Below are 24,452 nucleotides of genomic sequence, written 5' to 3'. Positions count from 1 at the left end.
AGCAATGGAACTCAATAACCCATTGTTAAATAAACCAGCAAGTATAAAAAGATGCCCTCAGTTTGCAGGCGGGGGAAATTATGAGGAAAAATATTATTCTGGAAAGCTGTCTGGCAGAAATTAGGTTTAGACCAGCACCTTGTGTTATTCTAAATGGATTCAAAACTTTAATGTTAAAAATCTTACAATTTAAAAAATTTGAAGATAAACATATCTCACAGCCATGGGAAGGAGATGTATTCTTACCTAAATAAGGGATAGGGCAATTACAAAAGACAAAATAAATAACTTAGATTACATGAAGTTAAAAAATTTCTACACAAATAACATTCATGTGACTAGGATAAGAGAGTAAGGGGTGAATCAAATAGGGGAAAAGACTTTCCATCAAATCTCTCTTATAAGTATTTGATGTCCCAAATATATAAACAAACACAGAGCGACAGTTCTCAAAAAAATTGTTAACTGTAAACAATAATGAAAGAATGCCCTAAATCATGAAATAGCAAGAAAAAAAGAAAAAAAAAGATGGGAATGATCATTGTTGGAAGGATTGTGGGAAGATAGAAACATTAAGGCATTGTTGGTGGACCTGTGAATCTGTAGAAACATTAGAAAGCAATTTGGAATGATGCAAATACCCTTTAAGAATCCAATATTAGGCTTATATGGCTAGGAAGCATTGATAAGGAGAAATTACCCAAACCACACTATTTGTTACAAATGGTATTACAGTTGTGGTAAGTAATAGCAAAGAATTAGAAACAAAGTAGGTTCCCACTGATCAAAGAATGGCCAAATCACTTGTGGTCCATTAATGTAACACAATCTTACTGTGAAATCAGAAAACAGAAATGTAAGGTATACAGAATAGCATGGAAAGAGCTAATTGAACAGATGCAAATTGAGGAGAATAGAGCAAAGAAAACAATATACACAGTGACTTGCAACAATGTAAACAGAATGAACACACCCTTCTACCCTCAAAATTGATGATGAAAAAGAAAAAAAAGCATGGCCACATGACTCAAACGAAGAGATATGAGAACACTCTCTCCTCCCATTTTTTGAGGTCAAATGTTCATAAGTGTTACATAGTAAACATGTTTTCAGACTTTTTAAATGTACGGACCAGTTGTGATTATTTTTTTCCCCATTATTTATTAAATGGCTTTCTGTGAGAGGTAGGAGAAAATGATACTGTGAAAAACTATGAATGATGTAAAAAACAAAAAACAACAATAAAAATTGAATTTTTTTAAAAAGAAAAAATGTATGCGTGTATTTACTAGAACATAAACAGAAATTATATAACCTACAAAATATTCTACAGAAATATACAATTACATAATTAAAGAAATATTTATTGCTGCTAGGCATACTATGCCAATATAATAAAAATGAAAATAATGCCCAAATTAATTTACTTATTTGGTATTATACTAACCAAAGCACAAAAAAAAAAAAAAAAAAAAGAGAGAGAGAGAGAGAGCTAAAAAATAATAATGAAATTCAGTTGATTGATCAGGGAGAAAAATTAGGTAAACAATATACAAAACCAAATGAATATAGCAGCATAGTGTTAAATAAATCCAATGAGCTCACAAGGTAAGGACTCATTAGTTAGTCAAAAAATGATGAGAAAACTGGAAAACAGTCTTGCAGAACTTAGTAAAGATGCTTATCTTATGTCATATATCAAGATAATATCTAAATGGTTTCATGACTTTAATATAAAAGGCACTATAATAAACATATTAAAAGAGTAGGGAAATTATCCCTAATCATGGATAGGGGAAGTTCAAGACCAGAAAGAGACAGAAAAGATCAAAGAAAATAAAATAAATAGTTTTGATCACATAAAATTTAAAAAGTTTTCAATACAAAAAACTAAAATTGCAAGTAAAAGAGATAAGTGGGGGAGGGGGAGGAGAAATCTCTGCAAGACATTTCTTTGATAAAAAGTCTCATGTCCCAAGATAAGGAATTGATTCAAACAAACCTTCCTAGATAAATGATATAAGTAAATGAACAGGGAGTTCTCAAAAGGAAGACTTCTAAGCTATTAATTAAAGAATTGATACAAATCATTAATAATTAGAGAAGTACACATTAAAGCAATTTTGAGGTGTTCTTTCACTCCAACAATGACAAAGATGAGAATAAGGGAAAATCACAATTGTTGGGAAGATCACAATAAAACCAGCACACTAATGTGCTGTTAGTGGGACTATGAATTGGTCTAACCATTGGGAAATACAACTTAGAATTATACCTCAAAAGTCACTAAACTGTACTCTCTTTGAACTATCAACACCATTACTAGACCTATTCTCTAAGGAACTCAAAAACATTAGAAAAGGAGCCATATAGGCAAAATTTTCTATACTAGGTCTTTTTGCATTAACAAAGAACTAGAAAGTGAGAATATACCTATCAACTAAGGAATGTCTGAACACATTATGATATGTGAATTCAAAAAAATACCAGATATAATGAAGGAAATGGTTTCAGAGAAACCTAGGAATACTATTATGAACTGATGCAGAATGAAGTGAACAGAACCAGAGCAGTTTATACAGTAACAATGTGAAGAAAAATAACTTTGAAACACTTAAGAATTCTTATAAAGGCGATAGCAACTAAAATTCCAGAAGACAGATGATGAAGTATGTATCTCCTAAAAATTTTATAGAACTAGATATACAATTTCAGATATAGTCAATGTAGGGATTTGTTTATTGACTATGTGTATTTGTTACAATGGTTCTGTGCTGGGGGTGGAATAATTGGGATGGGAGGAAAAAAGGAAGGAGGGAAAGAAAAAGGAAAGAAAGAAAAAGCAGGGAGGAAAGTAGGAAGGAAAGCAGGGAGGAAAGGAGAAAAGAAGGAAAGAAAGCAGACAGGAAGGAAGGAAGGAAGGAAGGAAGGAAGGAAGGAAGGAAGGAAGGAAGGAAGGAAGGAAGGAAGGAAGGAAGAAAAGGAAGAGAAAATAAAGGGAAAGAAAGAAGCAAAGGAGAAAAGGATGACTACAACTTTTAAAATAATTTTCTATTAGAAAGATGGAATTATCAGAATCATACAGAAGCAAGAATGTGAAAGTTACATATTTAATTTATTATTTATTTTTAAAGAAAGCTTTACATAAAAGAAATTCAAAGTTTCAAATACAATCTTTTTTTTTTCCACTATGAATTTGGGAATGTACAATTGGTGCTGATAAAAACATTTAAAAAATAAAGTGCTATAGAACTTCAACTACCATTTCTATGAAGATGTCTTCCAAATATCTTGCCCCGAACTCTACTAGTTTAAGATGTTCATCAAGCTTTTAGTGAATATATGAAATGAAAAACATGCTCAACTTGGAATCAGAGGATCAACTTGAATCCCAACTTGACTCTGTATTATTTGTGTGACCTTTAATCTTTTTGGACTTGCTTTGGAGGAGTAAACTGGATCAGGAGTTCTTAAATTTTTTTGAACCCTTTGTCAGTTTGGTGAAGCATATGGACTCTTTAGAATAGTATTTTTACATGCATAAAATAAAATACATAAGTTTATAAAAGGAATAAATTGTATTGAAATAACAATTACCAAAATATTAAAAGAAAGCAAGTTCACAACCCCTGAACTAGGTAATTTTTGAGCTCTAATTGCTATACTCTCCAATTGTTTCTGCTTTGCTCTTCTGACCTCACCTCAAGTTCCATTAAACTTAACTCATTTTTCTGACTTCCTTATTTTATATGTGACAGCTGTATCATTTATCCATTCTCTCATGTTTGAAACCTTTGCATTAGTTAGCTTTTCTCATTCACCTTTCATATCTAATCTGGTAATAATTCATGTCCATTCTATATCTTTAATCTTTTTCACATCAATCCTGGTAAAGATGAACCTGATGCTATTATTTCAAGTAGAGACACTTTTAGATCATTGAACAATTAAGCAAAGGGATTTACTTAGATATAGCACAGAAAAAATATTAGCAAAGACACAAGTGGCACTTAGCTCAAGCTCTAGTGAACACAACCTTTGAGTCAGATCGCTAGAGCAGGTAACCAGGGAGACATATCAGTACAACCAGAGGTTATCAAGAACTTGTGTCAAATACTACATAAACTAATCTATTTAGTGCCATACCTATCAAACTCCCAAGAAACTATTTTATTGACCTAGGAAAAATAACACCAAAATTCATCTGGAAGAACAAAAGGTTAAGAATTTCAAGGGAATTAATGAAAAAAAAAATCAAATGAAGGTGGCCTAGCTATACTAGATCTAAAAATATGTTATAAAGCAGTGGTCACCAAAACCATTTCGTATTGGCTAAGAAATTGATCAATGGAATAGGTTAGGTTCACCGGACAAAGTAGTTAATAACTTTCATAATCTAGTGTTTGACAAAACCAAAGTCCCCAGCTTTTGGGACAAGAATTCACTATTTGACAAAAACTGCTAGGAAAATTGGAAATTAGCATGGTAGAAATTAGGCACTGATCCACACCTAACAGCATATACCAAGATATGCTCGAAATGAGTTCATGATCTAGACATAAAGAATGATATTATAAACAAATTAGAAGAACATAGGCTAGTTTACCTCTCAGATCTGTGGAGAAGGAAGGAATTTGTGACCAAAGAAGAACTAGAGATCATTATTGATCACAAAATAGATAATTTTGATTATATTAAATTAAAGAGTTTTTATAACTAATACAGACAAGATTAGAAGGGAAGCAATAAACTGGGAAAACACTTTTACATTCAAAGATTCTGATAAAGGCCTCATTTCTAAAATGTATAGAGAAATGACTCAAATTTATAAGAATTCAAGCCATTTTCCAATTGGTAAATGGTCAAAGATATGAACAGACAATTTTCAAATGAAGAAATTGAAACTATTTCTAGTCATATGAAAAGGTGCTCTAAATCACTATTGATCAGAGAAATGCAAATTAAAACAACTCTGAGATAACACTACACACCTCTCAGATTGGCTAAGATGATAGGAAAAGATAATGATGAATGTTGGAGGGGATGTGAGAAAACTGGGACACTGATATATTGTTGGTGGATCTGTGAATGGATCTAACCATTCTGGAGAGCAATTTGGAACTATAACCAAAAAGTTTTCAAACTGTGCATTACCCTTTGACCTAGCAGTGTTTCTGCTGGGCTTATATACCAAAAAAATCTTAAAAGAGGGAAAGGGACCCACATGTACAAAAATATTTGTGGCAGCCCTTTTCATAGTTGCAAGAAACTGAAAACTGAATGGATGCCCATCAACTAGAGAATGGCTGAATAAATTATAGTATATGGGTATTATGGAATATTATTGTTCTGTAAGAAACAATCAGCAGAATAATTTCAGAGAGGCCTGGAGAGAGTTACATGAACTGAGCAGAACCAGGAGATCATTATACACAACAAGAAAACTATACAATGATCAGTTCTGATGGATTTGGCTCTCTTCAACAACGAGATGATTCAAACCAATTCTAATTGTTCAGTGATGAAGAGAGCTATCTACACCCAAAGAGAGGACCATGAGAACTGAGTGTGTGATACAACACAGCATTCCCATTATTTCTGTTGTTATTTCCTTGCATTTTGTCTTCTTTCTCAATTTTTTCCCTTCTTGATCTGATTTTTCTTGTGCAGCAAGATAACTGTATAAATATGTATGCATATATTGGATTTAATGTATATTTTAACATATTTAACATGTATTGTGTTACCTGCCATCTAGGGGAGGGGATAGGAGGAAGGAGGGAATAACTTGGAACAGAAGTCTTTGCAAAGGACAGTGTTAAAAAGTTACCCATGCATATGTTTTTTTAAATAGTTTTTTATTGACAAAACATATACTTTTCCCCTCCTCTCTACCCCAACGACACCACCAATTCCACCAACAATGCATCAGTGTCCCAATTTTCCCACATCCCCTCCAACATTCGTTATCTTTTCCTGTCATCTTAGCCCATCTGAGAGGTGTATAGTGATATCTCAGAGTTGTCTTAATTCATGCATATGTTTTATAAATAAAAAGCGTTAATTGTTAGAACCCTTACAAAGTGATAAGTCAGTTGCCTAATTTAGCATAGTACTTAGCAAATTCTCTAGCTCACTAATTTAAATACTCATTGGCGTTCACACTTTTGGGAGATTCATAAGTCAGTATTCAGTATAAGATTCACAAGTCAGAAACCCACAATCCCACTCTCTCGGAGGAGGAGTCAACCTTTTACACTGAGCATAAAAAAGAGCCAGAAGTCACTTCAGAAGATGGACAGAGTGAGAGTCAGTTCAGAAGAAGCCCATTCTCGGAGGTGGAGCCAGATTCATTCACTTCATTTCACACCATGGTGGTGGCTGGCCTCCTTCACTAACCCCACTGAGACCAAGGCTGGTCTGAAAGGCTCTCCAGGAAGCTGCCCAGCCCCAGGCAAGGAGACAAGATTCAGAAGGAGAAAATAAACATTTGGATTTTATCAGCTGGCTGTATTTGAAATGATTATTACTTGGAACTGAAACTAAGGCTGCCTCCAGAAACCTCACCAAGAAACCTGCTCACAGAGAACCATCATATATTATATAAAAGAACACCACATTTAATAAAAAAAAAAAAAGAAGAAGAAGAAGGAGGAGGAGGAGGAGAAGAAGAAGAAAAGAAAAGAAAAAGAAAAGCATTTGTGTCAAAGGAAGCAGAAGTCAATGAGGTCCTGGGGATATTGTCACCATTGAGGGAAGACTAATCCATATTAGGAGTTCTGTAGAGGGATAGGCCTAACTCAGAAGAGACATAGGTGGGGGTGAATATAGGGAAGGGACAAGATGAAGCCTGATAGGTATTAGTTCTATCATACAATCTCTTTTCTCCATTCCTACAGAGGTCCTCATCACAACTCCCAGACCACTTTATTAATCTAACAACAGTCTAACAGCTTCTCTAACTACTTCATACTGATGTCAAAATAATTAGCCTGAGGCACAGAAAAGCATGATACCTTAAGAAATCACTCCTTTGCTCAAACCCTCCAAGGTTTCTGACTTGCATATACCAATTTCACATTTCTTCGCCTGGTATCTAAAACCCTGCACATCCTTGTATTACTCTCACTTTCTAGCCTTATCTCATTACTCTCATCCATATATTCTACTCTCTATACAGACTACTTCCTTTCTTCTTTAACAGAATCCAGAAAACAGTTCTCCTGCTTGTTTTTCCTTATGGATACTTTTCCTTCCTAGAATTTTCTCCCTCATCCCTACCACAAACTGAATTCAACCTCTACTTTCCCTATCCTCAGACTTCTCAGCCTAATGCACACTAATTATGCACTTATGAATAATTATATGTATCTGAGTAGACTGAAGGGTCCTTTGGGACAAGGACTTGGTCATTCCATCTTCCCTAGCTTAACACAGTGTTCTTGAATAAACACAACGGGGATTTCATAAATGTTTTTTGAATTAAAAACAACTCTTGTGGGCTTTTGAAAGTCACTTGATTGAATTTCCATTAAGTAGAGAATGAAATAGTGGTTAACAGTATTTGTATTTTACAAGATGAGCTATTTAACATAAATTAGTCTACAATTATCTAAGAAAATTTAAGCTTCAAAAGATTTAGTGATCTGCTCATGGGAGTCACACTGCTGGTCAGATCAGCAATTGAAGTGCAGATATTCTGACACCAGATCCAGTGCTTTTCCCACTATCCCCACTGTTCATAAGCAGCCATGGTACACAGGACAAAAAACTGGAGGAGAGCTAGGACACCTTGTCTGTGTCACCATAAGTTACTTCATATTTCAAGTATTCTAAACAGGATGGGACTGGCTGGCATTCCTACCAAGAGCTCCCTCAACCCACCAATGAACTATAAGTCTAATCTCTTTTCCACTGCAAAACTTTGTGTTGGGCCCTGGGGTAATATAACAGATAATTAAGACAAAGTTCCAGACTCAGAAGAGCATATAGCAACTCAAAGTTGCCAGAGGAAATCAGTAAATACAAAGAGCTACAGGATGGGAAACCCTTAATCACAAATGTGGAGGACTCAGGAATTTAAAAAGTTTTTTGGAGGGAAGGATGATTCAACTAAAGTAAGGTGGTCATAGATAGCAGCTTCCTGGCCTCAATTCCTGGTGTGCAGCAAAGTATAGTGAGTAGGAAGGCATTCCAAAGGCACCTGGGCAAAAACAACAGGACTTAGATGCACCAGTTTTTATGTCATTTTCAAATGATGAGAGCTTCTCTGGGGCTTTCTCTGAAAGTCATCACTAAAATTCTTCAGCTTCAATATAATATTCAATATAATGTGGTATACACAAATCAAACTCTGCCTCTATAAAGGTATAGAAAAGTAGGTAGGAAATGCACAGTGATCCACCTTTTCAGGGAAGTTATATGTCTTAGGATATGATTGATGCAGCTCACTCCACATACTGAATGAGAATGTAAACTGGACAGGTTACTTCTTAAGTAATGAGTCAGTCATGAAGTGACAACTTTTTCATGGGGTCCTTCTCCTATGTGAACTCTCTGATGTTGAATGAGGGATATTCTGTGACAAAACGATTTGCTACATTCTTTACACTCATAAGGTTTCTCTCCAGTATGAATCCTCTGATGTGTAAGAAGATGAGAGCTCTGACGGAAGGCTTTTCCACATTCATTGCATTTATAAGGTTTTTCACCTGTATGAATTCTCTGGTGTCGGATAAAGCAGGAGTGTACACTGAAGGATTTTTCACACTGATTACATACATATGGTTTTTCTCCTGTATGTACCCTCTGATGCCGAATAAATTCTGAGCGTCTACGGAAGGCTTTCTCACATTCACTACACTCATAGGGCTTCTCTCCAGTATGAATTCTCTGGTGTTGAATAAGGGATGCACGAGCACTGAAGTCTTTCCCACATACATTACACTGAAAGGGTTTTTCACCATTATGAGTTCTCTGATGAAATAGAAGTTGAGAGTCCTGACGGAAAGATTTTCCACACTCATTACATAAATAGGGTTTCTCTCCATTATGTGTCCTCTCATGTTTAATAAGAGTTGACAACTGGCTAAAAGTTTGTCCACATTCATTACATTTAAATGGTTTCTCTCCAGTATGAATCCTATGATGCAGAATAAGGGATGAGCTCTGACTGAAGGCTTTTCCACAGTCATTACACTCATAGGGTTTCTCTCCAGTATGGATTCTATAATGCAGAATAAGAGATGAACAGGTAGTAAAGGCTTTTCCACATTCATTACACTCATAAGGTTTCTCACCAGTGTGAATTCTCTGATGCCGAATAAAAACTGAATGCTGACGGAAGGCTTTTCCACATTCTGTACACTCATAGGGTTTCTCTCCAGTGTGAATTCTCTGGTGTGTGCTAAGGTTAGAAAGCTGACTAAAGGTTTGCCCACACTCATTACATTCATAGGGTTTTTCACCAGTATGAATTCTGTGATGAAGATTAAGGGCTGAGCTTTGACGGAAGGTTTTTCCACATTCATTACATGCATAGGGTTTCTCTACATAATTAATTTGATGATGTCCAGATTGGGTTGAGCTTTGCTTGAAACTTTTCTGATATGCATTAGGTTTACAAAATTTCTTTTCCAATTGTCCCTTCATTTGGTCTAAATCTTGTTTGAAGCTTTGGCCCATTTTAGCACATGGCTGAGTATTCCATACAGAAGAAATTTCTTTGTGTCCGACAGGATTTGACTCCTTTCTGAAATTTTTCTGAAATTCATCACATTTTCGTTGTTCCTCTCTGATAGATTTCTGGTGGATCATTTTCACTGGCTTGAAACCTCTTCTCTGTGAGAAAAGTTTTCTCAGTCCTTCTGTTAGACATTCCTGATTTTCCTTTGATTTATGTTTCTGGGGAAGATGCCCTCTAAATCTTTCCAAAACTGTTGCTTGCAATTCCATCTCTTCAAGAATTTTCTGCTTTTGAGACAACCTCCCATTCTCAGTCCTGGTCTCAAAATCTATAACAATGAATATAAAGCATATATATTACCTGTTTATGTTGGGAGAAAGGAAATTACAAGAATAGAAATGAGACAAATCTTATCTCCTAAGAGACTTGGGGCTGAAAGATTTTAATGCTAGCATTATAGTCTCAGCAGAGGTTAAAAAGGAGGAATAAAGTGAAAAGAAGAATTATAGACACTAAGTTTGGATGAAGGCAGAGAGTAAAAGCCTAAGGAGGAAGGGGGAAAGTGTGAAGAGAACAGAAGAGCTAAAAAAACACCATACAATGAATAGTAATATCAGAGAGGCAAACTGAGAATAAGAGAAAAGAAGTTCTTGGAAATCATGAGCAGAATGATTGAAAAGGTAATAAGCTAAAGATATTAAAAAACTAAGAATATTTAGAGAGTTGCATTACAAATACATTATTGGTAAAGCTATAAATCAGGACAACCATTTTGAAAAGCAATTTGAAATCATACAAATGAAAGGACTAAAATGCCCACAACTTTAGGCCCAGAGTTTCCATTACCAAAATATTTCTAGATAAGGACATTTTGTGATAGCAAAGAATTACAAAAAAGATGCCCATCAAATAGGGAATAAATAAACAAACTGGTATGTAAATATAATGGAATATTACTGTGCTGTAAGAAATGATAAAGGTGATGAATATGAAGAAACATGGAAAGATCATATACATGAACTGATGCAGAATAAAGTGAGCACAGCCAAGAAAAAAATATACACAGTGACTACAAGAATGCAAATGAAAACCATAAAAAAAAAAAAAAGTGAACATTGCAAAAATATAAAGAACAAGCAAGGCTTGAAAGAAGATCTATGAAAAGAAACTCCCACAAATGTCATACTTATTTTCAGATTTTTTTTGATGTATTAATCAATTACACTGATTTTTTCCTTCTTTTTCTTTTCTTTTGTCTTAAAAAAATACCATTAGTTATATGGGATGCCTCTCTTCAAGGAGTCATTTTACACTTATCTGGCATGGATGTGACTGTAATCAAAACAGATTATGGAGGACAAGCCAAGAATTTGACAGAATTAATGGAAAATTAATTAATGGGAAGAATATCACCAATATCTGGTGATATAAAATCATCAATTAAAACTATTTTTAAAAAAGCAGATGATGTAAAATTATAAAGAGCTTGTATAGCTTAAAAGAGATATTAGAAGATACCCTCATTTCTTCCCTCTGCAGAGGCAGAAGATGCATAAATATTACACAATGAACATATTTTCAGACCTCTTCAACAAACTGATCACATACACTGATTTTTTGCTTTTTTCTTTTTTTGTTCTAAAAATAAATAACGTGTATTTGTATGTATGTGTGTATATATGTGTGTGTATATATGTGTGTGTATATATATATACATATATATATATATATACACACACATATATACACACACATATACACACACACATATATATAAAACTATATATGTGTGGGTGTGTATGTGAAACTATATTTTAGATGGGGATGTTGAGGGGAGTCACAGTGACCAAAAAAACCCAGAAGACATCAATAAAAATTTATTTAAAACAAAAGAATGTTGCATAAGGCCTTCCTTTAAACGCTGTCTATAAAGTGTTATGTTTATGTATTCTTGAGAAGGACAAGCATAGGCAGAGGTACTAAACCTGAAATTTCATTAATATAGGGAATTCCTAGATAAGAAAATTACTTCTGCCAACGAAAGTCAATAGCTTCTCTGAAATACAGTAATTGAAAGTTGTTTAGAAGAATGAAAGATCAAGTGGCTTGTGTAGGATCACATACAATGGTCAGTATATGTCAGAGACAAGATTTAAATTTGTGTTCATGAGCCCAAGGCTAGCTTTCTATGTACTCTGCTGACTCAAGGCTTATTATTACTTTAAATTATGATTAATTCTTTTTATTATTTAATAAACACCTGTTAAAATTTAAGTGTTGAAAGGCCAATAGGGAAAAATCTATATGGGAGAGGCAAACTTTCTTAGGACTAGCGAAATATACATAGAGCAGCAAAAAAAAAAATAAAATAAATGAAGATACCATATCGGTTGTTAACTAATGGCAACTGACTAGGGAAGTAAACAGCAGAACCAAATTCACAGTCTCACTAAATCAAAAAGAATGAGATGAACATGTAAAGGAAGATTGGGTCAATGGCCAAAGTCAGACAACTGGGTAAGGACCTAGATTACCTAACAATTCTTTTTTGCCCAGACTCATAGCTTTATTAGCTGTTACAGCAAGCCCCATGGTGTGGAACCTCCTTTCACAAATATAGATCAGTCACTCTTCTATAAAGTCTTAGTGTCCTTCTCTTACTCATATCCAGGATATCTCAGAGGCTGGACTTGAACCAGATTTTCCTGATTCTAAGGCTGTCTATCAGCCTACCTATTATGCCACATTTCTTCCTCAGTCTAAGAATAATCACTCATATTTCTCTAGCACTTTAAGGTTTGCAAAGCATTTTCCTCCCAATCCTGTAAGGTAGAGAGTACAAGTATTTTTAGACCCATTTTGCATATGAAGAGTAATTTGCCCATGATTACACAGACAAAATTCAAACCCAGTTTCCTAACCTGATCAAAACCTTTAAGGGAATAAGATGTAGAGAAAACACCCATCCTCCAGTACTTGTGCAACAACTCCAAAGGTCTGTAGGCAGCAATGAAGAGAGAGACCTGAATGAGAATTGAGCCAGACAAGACCAAGATCTCAGTCCCTTCTCTGCCTCTCAATACCTGTGTGACTCTGACCAAGCCATTAAATGAATGAATGGACAAGCAATGGTTTATAAAGTAGCTACTATGTACCAGGCCTACGGATGGGCCTTGGAGATACCAATAGGAAACCCTCTGAGAGTTAGTCTCTTCATCAGTAAAATGAAGAGGATGGACTAGATGGTTGCTAAGATCCCTTTTTATGCTTAATCTCTAATTTTAAGTCATCTTAAGGGAAACAAAGTCATAGTAATTGCAAAGTTATTATACAAGGCTGTCCTTTTTGACTTAGTGTTCAATTCTAAAATCAGTGATTAAAGCAAAAAATCACATATAATCAAAAGTGGCCTATCTTAAGAACCTTCAATTGCCCATAAAAGACAGGAGATATGGATAATTCTAAGCTAGATCTGTAATTTCAGTTTAAATATTGGTTCTATAGTCAGGTAGGTAGAAGTGGAGCAGAAATAAGCAGAGCATAAGCCAAAGCTAAGATGAGATGCCACCATCTTCCTGCTTAGTGACTTTTCCTTTATTTTCCCCTCTTGTGCTGGCCCTTTCCTTACCCTTCAGAGGAACAAATTCACATCTCATTCTCATTCTGGAGCATATGATTATTGAGTGTTATTATTTATCTCTCTCTCTCGCTCTCTTTTTCTGAAGGGTATATGTAATTTAAATTGAGTAAAATTAATACGGTCTACTCTATTGTGCTCAATTTTAATGAGAAACACAAAGCCAAAAACCAAAGGTAAGAAATGAGAGGATCCTATGCCCTAAAACTGGAATAGATCTGAGGGTACATCTAGCCATCCCTTTCATTTTAAAGATTCAGAAACTGAGGTCCACTGAAGTTAAATTGCTTATTCTATAAACTCATACAGATAGTGTTTTTGTGGTGATAAGAATTCAAAATAAGAAAACAATAGTTGAGACAGACCATCATTGCTGTAGGTATTTTTAGAAAATTAAGAATTTAGCTCAATAAACCTCAACAGAGAAGTCTTCAGATAGTTTTCTCAGACAAGGGTCTTAAAGAATCACTAGGGTTGACTGAGGTGGTACTGCTGGTTATCTGAGTGGTCATTGCTAAAAAAATTTTTTAAAAAGCCACCCATCACTCGGGATATGATGTGATATCACCACCTTATAAAGGTCAGGTAATCCTAGAAGCTCATACATGTTGAGCACTAAGACTTACATAGTCCTTTTCCCACTAACTCTCTGAGACAAGTTATATTATTATTTATTATTCCTATTTTGCCTTATGGGGAAAACCAACAATCAGAGGGACTAAATTGCTTAAGGGTCATACAGCTGGCAAGTCTCAGAGTCAAACACAACAGTCAATACATCTAAGACCAATGCATTCCAGAACTAAAACAGAACCACAGTAGGAGGTAGATTTGTTAAAAGTGGGAACCTCACACAATATGGCATGGAGGGTACAAATAACATAATTTAAGTCAACATTTATTAAACACCTGCCTTTTAGACATTAGGTGAGACTGTAAGTTAAAGAGAAGGTGTTTTATCAGTACTGGTGGAGGCAAGTGCTCATTCAGAATTTCTCTGGGTCAATGAAATCACAGGTCTAGTTTCTATTCCTATTTCTATAAGCCAGACACTATAAATAAAAATAAAAATAAATTAATTATTTATTTTAAAAAATAAAAATTAAGCTGTCTTTGACTTAGTGAGTTTATATTATCCTGGGGAACAAAACATGTACACAAGTGCTATTGAACCTCTCACCTAACCTCAATCCCTACAAAATAAAGGGGTTAGTCAAAGTGGCCTCTAAAGTCACTCCCAACTCTAAAATTCTATAATCTTATGACTCTTTGAATTAATATCATATCCCCCAAGAAGCCTGTCCTGCATACTTTTCCTTTGCTTTAAAGCTTCACCTCATCAGCCACTATGAGGCTAGTGAGACTCCATACACTGCCTTCACTTGTTCTCTAGAGTTTATTTTTACTGTCCTTAAACAAAGTAACCTCCTTTAAAGAAGAAACTGTCTCTTCTAATTACAATAAGCTTGACTCAAAAATTATGCCTAATGCCCTACTAAGCACTTAAGAGATGCTAAGTAAAAAAAAAAATCCCTGTTCAATGACTGAATGAAGAAAAGGTTCTCACACACTCACCTGAACAATCTCCTTTCAAGGTCACTTTTTCCTGTGTGTGCACAACCCATGGCTCTTCCCCTCGCTCCAGATGGGAGATCACATCAGGTTTAGATACTGGAAATCCTGCTCATAGGAAAGGAAATGGTGTCTGGTAGTTTGTCCTGAATATACAGAATATACAGAAATGCCCCCAGCATTAGAGATTTGGATCTCTAAGAGTATTAACAGGTAAGGGGAAAAGTTATGAAAGTCTCCTAAGGCTTTAGGAATATGCTGCATGTCCTTAAGCACTGGAAGCCTTGGGGAACAAAGGAATGATGGGAAGGGAAGTAAGGGCACAGAAAACAAAATAGCTCATGTGTCTTCTTCCTATTAAAAGGATAAGAAACTCCCATCTATAGGTACACTCAATTCAACAAACATTTATTAAAGTTCCACTACATGACAAGAACTATGTTCAGTGCTGAAGATACAAAGACAAAAACAAGAAGCTGAAGATACAAAGACAAAAACAAACAAACAAAAAAAGACAAAAAGAAGAATGCCTTTATGATCTATGGGAGGGGGGAACATGTATACACAGAGGGAAACATAACATACATACAAGGCATATATAAAGTCATGAGAATGGGCAGAGTGAGATCTTAGCAACTAGAGTATGGGATGAATTTCATAACATTGAGGCTAGAAAGAAATGAATGCATTCTAGCCAAGACTATGCAAAGAAACAGAGATGAAATGTCAGGTACAAGAAAATGACTAATAGACCATTCTGCTTGGAAAGCAAAGTAATCTGCAATAAACCAAAAGGCCAAGTTGAAGCCAGACTGTGAAAGGTTTCAGATGCTAAAAAGAGGCATTTTCTCTGGAAGTAACAGAGAGCCAATGAAGCAGCGGAATGACAGGATTACATAGCTCTTTTAGGAAGATCAATTTGGAAGCTATATGGAGGATGGAATAGAGAGGAGAAAGGCAGGAGGAAGACCAATCAGGAAGCCAAGTAATTGAGACCTAGACTAGGTGACTTTGATGTTAAAGGAGAAAAGAAGAAAAATACAAAAGATCAAGTGAAAATTAAATCTTCAAACCTATCAGCATTTACTAACTATCTACTATGTACCAGGTTCTGTGCCAGGTCCAAGGAGACAAAGAGCAAAATGAAAGAGTCTTTGTTCTCCTCTGTTCCTATGACTTCTGGGCAGTTCTCTTTGATAATTTCCTGGAAAATAGTGTCCAGGCTCTTTTTTTCATCATGTTTTTCTGGGAGTCCAATGATTCTCAGATTGTCTCTCCTGGATCTGTTTTCCAGGTCTGTTGTCTTCACATTTTTCTCCATTGTTTGATTTTTTTGGATTTGCTTGACTGATTCTTCTTGTCTCCTCGAGTCATTCAATTCCACTTGTTCAATTCTGATTTTCAGTGAAGTATTCTCTTCACTCACTTTTTAAAAATCTTTTTCTAATTGTCCAATTGAGTTCTTTTGTTCTGTGGAATTTTTTTCCATTTCGCCAATTTTGTTTTTTAGAGAGCTGTTTTCTGTTTCCAGTTCACTAATCCTATTTTTCAAGGATTTTACTTCTTTATCCACTCTCTCTTTAACTGACTTCTCCAGGCTCTTTTGCCAAGCCTCCCTCTCCTTTTCCCAAGCCTCCCTCTCCTTTTGCCAAGCCTCACTCTGCTTTCCCCATTTTTCTTCTAGCTCTCTTGTGAGAGCCTTTTTAATCACTTCTATGAGGTTCATCTGTGCTGAGGAACAGATGATCTCCTCCTTTGGGGATTCACCTGGGGACTGCCTGTTTTTAGTCTCCTCAGGATTTAGAGTCTGCTCTCTATCTGTATAGAAGCTGTCAAGGGTTAAAGTTCTCTTCAGCTTCTTGCTCATTCTGTCTAATAATCAAAGACAAACTACCAAAGAAAAACAGAAAAAACTGGAGTCTTTCTTTTGGGGGGCGGGGCTGTGTGTGTTATCGAGCTTCCTCTACAGACTGCAGGGGGCAGCAATGAGGCACTAGCAGGACTGTGCTGCGCCTGCGCTCTGAGATCCCAGAGCGTGCTGAGTCACTGTGGGGGGGGAAGGGGGGGCGGCCAGGTCCCGAGAGACTCCAGCTGTTTGGGGTTGTATTCCTCACTCCTGGTGTTTTTAGCTTCTCTGCTGGGCTGCTGACTTGCTGCCGGAGCAAAGTATCCAAACCTGTAGCGAAGCTGTCCCCTCAGAGACGGCTACGATCACTCCCCACCCCCTCTCCTGTCTGCTCCCGTGCTCTCACTGCCGCTGCCCTCAGCCTGCGCTCGATCTAAAACCGTCCCAGCCCTCCAGTAAAGACAGACCTTTCTTGGCGGATCTCAAGGATGGCTTCTCTTGGTAACTATATGTGGGTTTTTTTCAATCAAGCATTGATTCAGAGGCTTGTAATGAAGTGGGTAGTGAGAGAAAGCGTGGAGCTTATGCAGCTGTGAGCCTCTTCTCCGCCATCTTAACCGGAAGTCCAGAGTCTTTGTTCTCAAGGAGCTTATATTGTGCTGGCAAAGTTCTTGGTGGTTTCTAGACAAATGACTTCTGAAGGATATGGGGTACAGGAAGTAAATGAGAGCAGTGCCTTGTGTCCCATGATGGCATCTAAGAGAGGCAAGCCCCAGGAAGTCTAGGAAGAGGGTAAGGAAGAAAAGGACCAATAATAGTAGCTGATGTTGTACTTTGTAGTACATAAAACATGATTCATACATTATTTCATTTGATCTTTCTATAAGGTTGTACTACAAGCTTATCCTATTTTACAGATAATGAAAACAAGGTTCAGAGGGGTTAAGGGACCTGATTATGCTCACATAGCTATTAAGATTGAGAGGTAGTATTTGAACCTAGTTCATCTAATTATACTATGTCCCACTGCCTTTCAGAACCTCAAAAAGCCGAGGTGAAGACTAACAGCCTTCAGAGTAGGAAATAGAAAGAAAGATCATAGGACTGAAGGGTACATGGGCCTGGGAAAAGGGCTTCCCAGAGACTCAGGGCAGCAAGATTTGGTACTAACTGGACATGAGGGATAAGAAAGGGGGAAGAGTCCAGGATGACTCCAAATTTGTAAACCTAAGTAACTGGATGGAAGATGTTGCCTTCAACCTTTCCAGTGGAACCAAGAAGAATTATGGGACTAAGGCAAAGAAGCTGGACTTCCTACAGAGAACTTGAAGCAGAGAAAATTATAATTCCAGGAATCCTTAAGAAAGTTGTTCATTTTCAGTTCTCAGAAGACTATGCTTGTTGAAAACAAACAAGTAAACAAATGCAAATATCCATGTTTGAGTCTCAACAGGACTAGTGATTTCTGATTCCTGAACCTTTCAAACAATACAAATGGCCCATCAGAACACATTGCTATTCACTAAGCAGGAAGTGAAGCTGAGAGCTAGAGGACAGAACTTACCCAAAGACAACATGTTTTCATAATTCTCCAGCATCACATCCCTGTAGAGCCTCTTCTGAGCAGGGTCCAGACAGTCCCACTCACCTCGGGTAAGGTATACAGCCACATCCTCAAATATCATGGGTGCCTGAAATAATATGTTCCTGTTGCAACCCATACACAGTCCCACTTCTCAGATCAAAGGTGAGAGAATAGGAAGAGAAGGTGCATGTGGGAGCTCATCGAGTTATATTTAAGAAGGTGGACGGTATCCAATTTATACATGTTTTGTTGAGCTGAAAGGAACAGAATATGTAAAATGCCTTTCTCAGCAATGGGCTGGGGCTGAAGGAGTGAGGACAGTCATAATTTGGGAAAGGCCCAGACTTTCAAAAATTCTTTCCAAATCCAAAAAGAAGCAAAGTTATTCATTCTACCTATAATGCTTTTTTTGAAAAGGCCCTTGAGCTTCAAACTCTTGTAGCTGTATGGATAAAAGGTCTAAGTGTATGCATATATACTGGGGACAGCTTAGATATCTGGGATACAGGTCACAGTGTTTATCATCCCCAAACCTGGGTTAGACCCCAAGGAAAGGGTATTTGGGTTCCAGGACCTGAAGGGGAAAGAAACCAACAGAGAGATTCCTGGTCAAGGAAAGAAATCAAAGCCACATTGGGTCTGGAATAATTAGGTAAAAGATTACTCACCTGAGGCCTGGTTGACAGACATTCAGCCTCCATCATCAGTTTTCCTGGCCTTTCTGTGGGGTAATAGGCAAGAACCTAGGAAGATTTAGGGAGGGAGAGAACTTTGTGAAGACCAGGACAAATCCCAAATTTCTAGCCCCTATCATCCCTCAAGAGGAAAAGTCTATCCTCACTGTCTTTATCAGCTCCTTCTAAGCCAATTTACACCATATCTACTTGTTACTTACCTATATTTTTCCCCACTGAAAAGGTATTTTGAAAGAATTTGCCTCAGGTTTATGGGGGAAGTGTTTCATCTATATTTTTTCTAAATATGCTATTTCAATAAATGCCTCTGCTTATGCTATGTCCTCGAGCTGATTAGTAAATGTAAACACATCAGTTGGGACTCACAAGCTAGAATTATTGAGCCATACAAATCTAAAGAGCCCCAAAACTGGGTACAACGGCCTTGTTTGAAGGGATCTCTTTAAGAGTTGGGGATGCTTCCAGCCTGGGATTACAGCATTGAGTCATATTCTCTCTATAATTTGGGTTGAGTAATTTACAACCCACTCAAGTCATTTACCATGTAAAATTTTGTATTACAGTTACTTCTGATGATCTCTAATTCCCCTACTATGAGAGTCTGACAAGCATGATCTAAACTTTATATCTCTTCTGACACTGCTGCTGACCTTTACAGTGAAATTCCCTGTCCCCTCTGCCAATGTGGAACCCCCAGACTCCTTTCAAAGCTCAAAACATCACAAGTCTCTTTTGGTTCCCCCAGCTGTTAGCCACACTCCTTCCCGTAGTGTGCTTGGTGGGTTTTCCTGGAGGTCTCTGAGAAGCCTTTGTTTCAGTTCTGTATAATCACCGGGGAGAACAGCCAGGTGTTAAAGCCCCAATTCTTTATTGCCTCCTTGCCTGGGCCCGGGTTAGCTTTCTTGAGGCCCTTCAGAAGGGCCTAGGTCTCAGTGGAGGAGCAGGACAGGCCAGCCACCACAAAGCTGATGAAGATGGCAATGAATCTCTCTGAGTTCGGGGGCTTTTGCTTCAGCCTCCAGTCACCACAAAGGTGGACGATGGAATGAATCCCACCCTGGCTGAGTTTGTCCCAGTTCATACACTCTATTACGGTTAAATCCATTCATTATATTGAGTGTAAGCCAATCATATCACTAGGGAACCATTATTTGTGATAAGATTAAATCAATCATACTGAATGAGAGAACTATTAATCACCATGCTAAACTAGATAACCATTGTCTCATCAGTTCCACTGGGTTAGTTCCTTGTAACGATCCTTGTTTCAAATACAGAGTTCTGGCCCAAAACATCTCCCAAACAGCGATTTTGTGTTTTATGGGGGCCCTTTGCCTCTCCAATCACCCTGATCTATATCCGGCCATCGGACCCAGATGGCTCTGGAGGGGAAAGTAAGGTTGGCCCTTCTTATTCAGATCCAATTCACCTGCACGCCACGGCCTCCCCTCTCTGATGTCACCGTGCTCAAGAATAAAGGACAAACAACAGCGCTTGGTACAGCGTCCATCACACGGTAGGCGCTGTCTGTCTATGAGCACAGCTATGTACACCTACGTAAGATATATGCGTGCATGTAGATTGTTACTAAACGCTTGCTGTATTGCTAGGTTTGATGTTTGTAGGGAAATGCAACCCCTGCCGGTCTCAGGTGGGAATTCGGCTGCGCTGTGTGGGGGACTGGGGTGGAAGGGAGTGGGGCTGTCGGCGGGGGCTCCGGGGAGAGTCGGCGGGGGCAAGGTCCGGGAGAGCGCTCGGCGGCACCCTCTTCCAGCCGGCCACACAGGCCAAGGGAACGTCACCCGGAGGGACTGGGTAGGGCGCGCGCGCGCAGCCCTGGGTTGGCGCTTGTGGGAGGGCGGAGGGCGGAGGCCACGCCAGCCCAGCTCGCCGGGAATTAGAGCCCCTCCCTGGGGGAGCCGCCCCAGACGCCCAAAGACCCATCTCGAAGTTCGCCCCCTGCCGGCATGCCGGGCCAGGTCTGGCCGCCAGGGACTGACCCGCCCCTCTCTCCCGGGAGGCAGGGCGGAGGAATCCCAGGCGCGCGCGCGCGCGCACAAGTCCCCGGGGCGTTCATCCTCACACCCCTCCTCCGGCCTAGGCCACCCCCGACTCACCCGCCACTCCAGAGATGCCCGAGACTTCCCCCGCGAGACAGAAACCTCTGACCGGAAGCGAAGGTCTCGCTGCCTTAGCCAGGCCGGCAGGGCCCGCGCGGCCCCTCTAGGCGGCGGGGAGGATTCGACATCTCAGTGGCCGGCCTCTGCCCCACCTACAGTTTCAATATCCAATGTGAGGCTTTCCCAAGCTTTTTGTTTTCATCTTCCCGTTATGTATGTACCAGGGTTTCCGTCTTCTCTGCTTGGCTGTTTAAGAAGTTAAGGTTGGTTGATTCTTTTTAGATAGCTCCCCCTCTTGCTGACAAAAACTGATTCTCTGTATGTTATTTACTTCCAAAGAGCTTGTCCCCCCCCCTTCCTCCCTCTCCCCCCGCCTCCCCCAAATGATTTTCTGTCACAATCCACAGTGCCCCTCTTTCTCCTTATCCATTAGCTCCCTTCCCGGTACTGCAAACTTTCCCCATCCTTAAAAAAGCCTTCATTTGCTCCTGCCAGCCTTCTCACGCTCTCCCCACCCCCGCCCCCTTTCATAACCAAACTTATTTAAAGCTTTGTCGGCTGAATCCACTGTCATACCTCCCACCGACTTCTCTTCACCTCACAAACTTATTTCACACCTCATTATCTTAGCTTAAACGGGTCCCTCCAAAGCTATCCATGATCTTTTCAGTGCTAAATCATAGAATTATAGATTGAGAGCTGGAAAGGATCTAGACTTTTATTCTACAGATAAGGAAATCCCACAGAGTGTCTGAGATAAATCCTAAACCCAAGCAGGTCTTCCTATTTCCAAGTCCTGCACAAGACTATGCTATACTGACTCCATCCCATCCTGGTTCTCCTCCTACCTATTGACTACATTTTTTTTTATTCTTTGTTGTCATACTGCTTACTAAATGTGGTTGTTTTTCTAGAGTGATGATGATGATAGGCTTCCTCACCTTTTCTTTATCATTTCTTCCTAGTGATTTTATAAGTTCATTTACCAATTCTATGCAGATGACAATTCAGTTAATACATCCAGCACTATTCTCCTGAAGTACCATATCAGTAAACCATGCTGAACAACTCCATCTGGATGTCCCATCAGCATCTCAAACTTAACATATCCAAAATGGAATTCATCTTTCACCCCAAACCCATCCTTTTTCCAAATGATTCCATTTTTGTCAAAACTCTATTATTCTCCTAGAAGGGGACTGTTAATTTTTAAATCTAAAGCAGATTAAAGCCCTTCTATCTTTAGCATTCAGGAAGTTAACATTTAAAATGAAAAAACAAAAACAAAAATTTTAATGTATCAGTATTCTGGGTCTGTTCTAAGTCTGGAAGAATTAATTACCTGGAGTGAGGACCCTTTTGAAAAAGCCATTGTAACCAAAGCAGAATTGAGGTACATTTACTATGGGAAGAAGAGGCAAACGTGGAGGGATTTTTCTCCTAGTATAAAATCCCCTGCCTTTCTGAGAAGGTTAAAGTAAAAATTCCCTGAACTTTAAACTGGAATTGAGAATGGCAAGTCCATTCTCCATTTTATAGCAAGAAATAGCACTTCCATCAAGTCCATCTGAAAATTAAAATAGCACAAAGTTATTACTTTTTGAGTAGTGGAGATACAGCTGTTAGTAACCAGCAGAGAACCAGAGATCAGCAACCATGTTATAACAGCATGGAGCATGGCTCACAAGAAATTACATGGCATACTGAAGCGGGAGTGTAACTGTTCCCTTTAAAATTATCACTCTTAAACTGTGTTCCCTTTTGATCTTGGGAATCTCAGGCCCTCCTGGGAAAGCATATCTCCCCAGATTAAGTTAAATGTCATTATTCAATTACAAATCTTGGTCAAAAGCACCCCTTTGATCTTTTGGGGATGCCAGATCCTTTGAATTCTAATTGGAGATCTGGGCCTGGGAACTTTGGCTTTCTTTTCAACCTGAAATCTGAGCTTCAGGATTCCTTTTTAAAAAGCAATTTCTGCACTCATTCTTTGCAGAAGGTCCAAAGCAGGACCCTGCCTGCTAAAAAAGCATTCTCTTCTTAGTGCCAGCCTACATTTCCCTAATAGGACTTTGCCACTAAAGAAGTCAGTCTCTTAGCAAAACTGGCTTCCTATTTAACAATTAACTAACATTTTTGCCAGTTAATATTTGCCTTCACGAAGAACCTGCGTCTACTAAAAGGGGATTTCCACAACTTTTTGACTGCCACTAACTTCATCAATACCCACATGTCTTCTGGGACTATAAGACTGGAGCAATGTTGGTCTCCATGCAATGGAGGTGTAAACTGCTTCTGCATACATGTATTTGCATACACACACACACACACACACACACACACACACACTGTATGTTATATAGTGTAGTTTTAGATGTGGGTCCACATCTATATATAAAAGTATATGTATATATGTATACACACATGTGAAACCCAAGTTTTTAGGGAAGTGCTTTATTGGTAGTCCTCTATGCTACTATATTACACGTTTGAATGAATTGTCATCTAGCTGACAAGTAAAGTTGATACATGGTTAAAGGCTCATAAGTTATGGTATTTTTTGTTTTTTTATTAAATATGTACTCTTGGAATACAATAAACTTGGTATTCCAAGGCCTCTTCTTCAAGATCTACCATGTGAATTGGTGGCTGCCCCAAGGTTATTACTATCATTTCATTTTGCACATCAACACTCCATCTTCTCCCTTCTTATATTTACATGCTAAATAACACATCAGTTATGATGGGCTTTGTAGTTCACAGATTGGAATGTGGCCTCTGTGGGTGTCAAATACTGACCTTGTCTCCTTAGCCAACCTTTTGTTTTTACTCAAATTCATTTCCATGTATTTTGAAAAGATCTTGGAAATAACTGACCATTAGATATGTCAGATACGGACCTTGTCTCCTTAAACAACCTTTTGTTCTTAGTCAAATTCATTTTCATGTTGTCTGAAAGGATCTTGAAAGTAACTGATCATTAGATAATGATCTGTTAAGGACTTTGATATCTCTTCTCTTCTTTCTTCCTCTCTTCCTGTCACTCCTTCTGCCCCATTCTTTGGGCCAAAAATGGAAAGCCTACTATTAGCCTGAGAACACTGCCTCTTTTTTTTAGCTAGATGTAATGGCTTAAGAATTAGCCTATCTTTATCAATCTCCACCCTACTATGACAGAGATGGGCCCAGATGATAGCATAATAGGGCTTTGCCCTTGCCCAAATTACCTAAGATAGTCACACTCATGAAGGAGATCTACAGAAACCTGCTTCAGAGAGAAGACATTCTGAACTCTGTGTGTGTGAAGCCTCT

At 38.1% G+C, this 24,452-nt stretch overlaps 2 protein-coding genes across 7 annotated transcripts in view; one reads left to right on the top strand and one right to left on the bottom strand.

The window, feature by feature from the left end:
* Positions 1–3,096: 3,096 nt before the first annotated feature.
* On the bottom strand, positions 3,097–18,528 carry LOC127544649 (zinc finger protein 501-like). Of its 2 annotated transcripts, XM_051971410.1 has the most exons (3): positions 18,305–18,528; positions 12,671–12,672; positions 3,097–9,441 (listed from the first exon to the last, which is right to left on the bottom strand). In XM_051971410.1, the coding sequence occupies exons 1-3, from the start codon at positions 18,459–18,461 to the stop codon at positions 8,509–8,511; spliced, it is 1,092 nt and encodes a 363-aa protein (XP_051827370.1). In that variant the 5' UTR covers positions 18,462–18,528; the 3' UTR covers positions 3,097–8,508. The 2 variants fall into 2 exon arrangements, 1 of the variants encoding a protein (XP_051827370.1); XR_007949494.1 differs by lacking the exons at positions 3,097–9,441; positions 12,671–12,672 and adding an exon at positions 14,904–15,002.
* A 1,192-nt stretch (positions 18,529–19,720) lies between these two features.
* Positions 19,721–24,452, top strand: part of LOC127544650 (uncharacterized) — a 53,761-nt gene continuing 49,029 nt past the window's right edge. For 4 of the 5 annotated variants that reach the window (XR_007949496.1, XR_007949495.1, XM_051971411.1 and 1 more), the window contains exon 1: positions 19,721–21,312. Coding sequence is in view for 2 of the 5 variants with exons in the window: in XM_051971411.1 (XP_051827371.1) it covers positions 20,476–21,312 (837 nt within the window). In the remaining 3 variants the exon portion in view is untranslated. Of the gene's footprint in view, positions 21,404–24,452 lie in introns of all 5 variants that reach the window. The other variant, XR_007949497.1, reaches the window with a different exon arrangement.

This window comes from Antechinus flavipes, chromosome 1, assembly GCF_016432865.1.
Source record: "Antechinus flavipes isolate AdamAnt ecotype Samford, QLD, Australia chromosome 1, AdamAnt_v2, whole genome shotgun sequence".
Taxonomy (NCBI): Eukaryota; Metazoa; Chordata; class Mammalia; order Dasyuromorphia; family Dasyuridae; genus Antechinus; species Antechinus flavipes.
The sequence above is the reverse complement of the archived record's forward strand: the minus strand, read 5'-3'. Positions and strand labels throughout refer to the sequence as shown.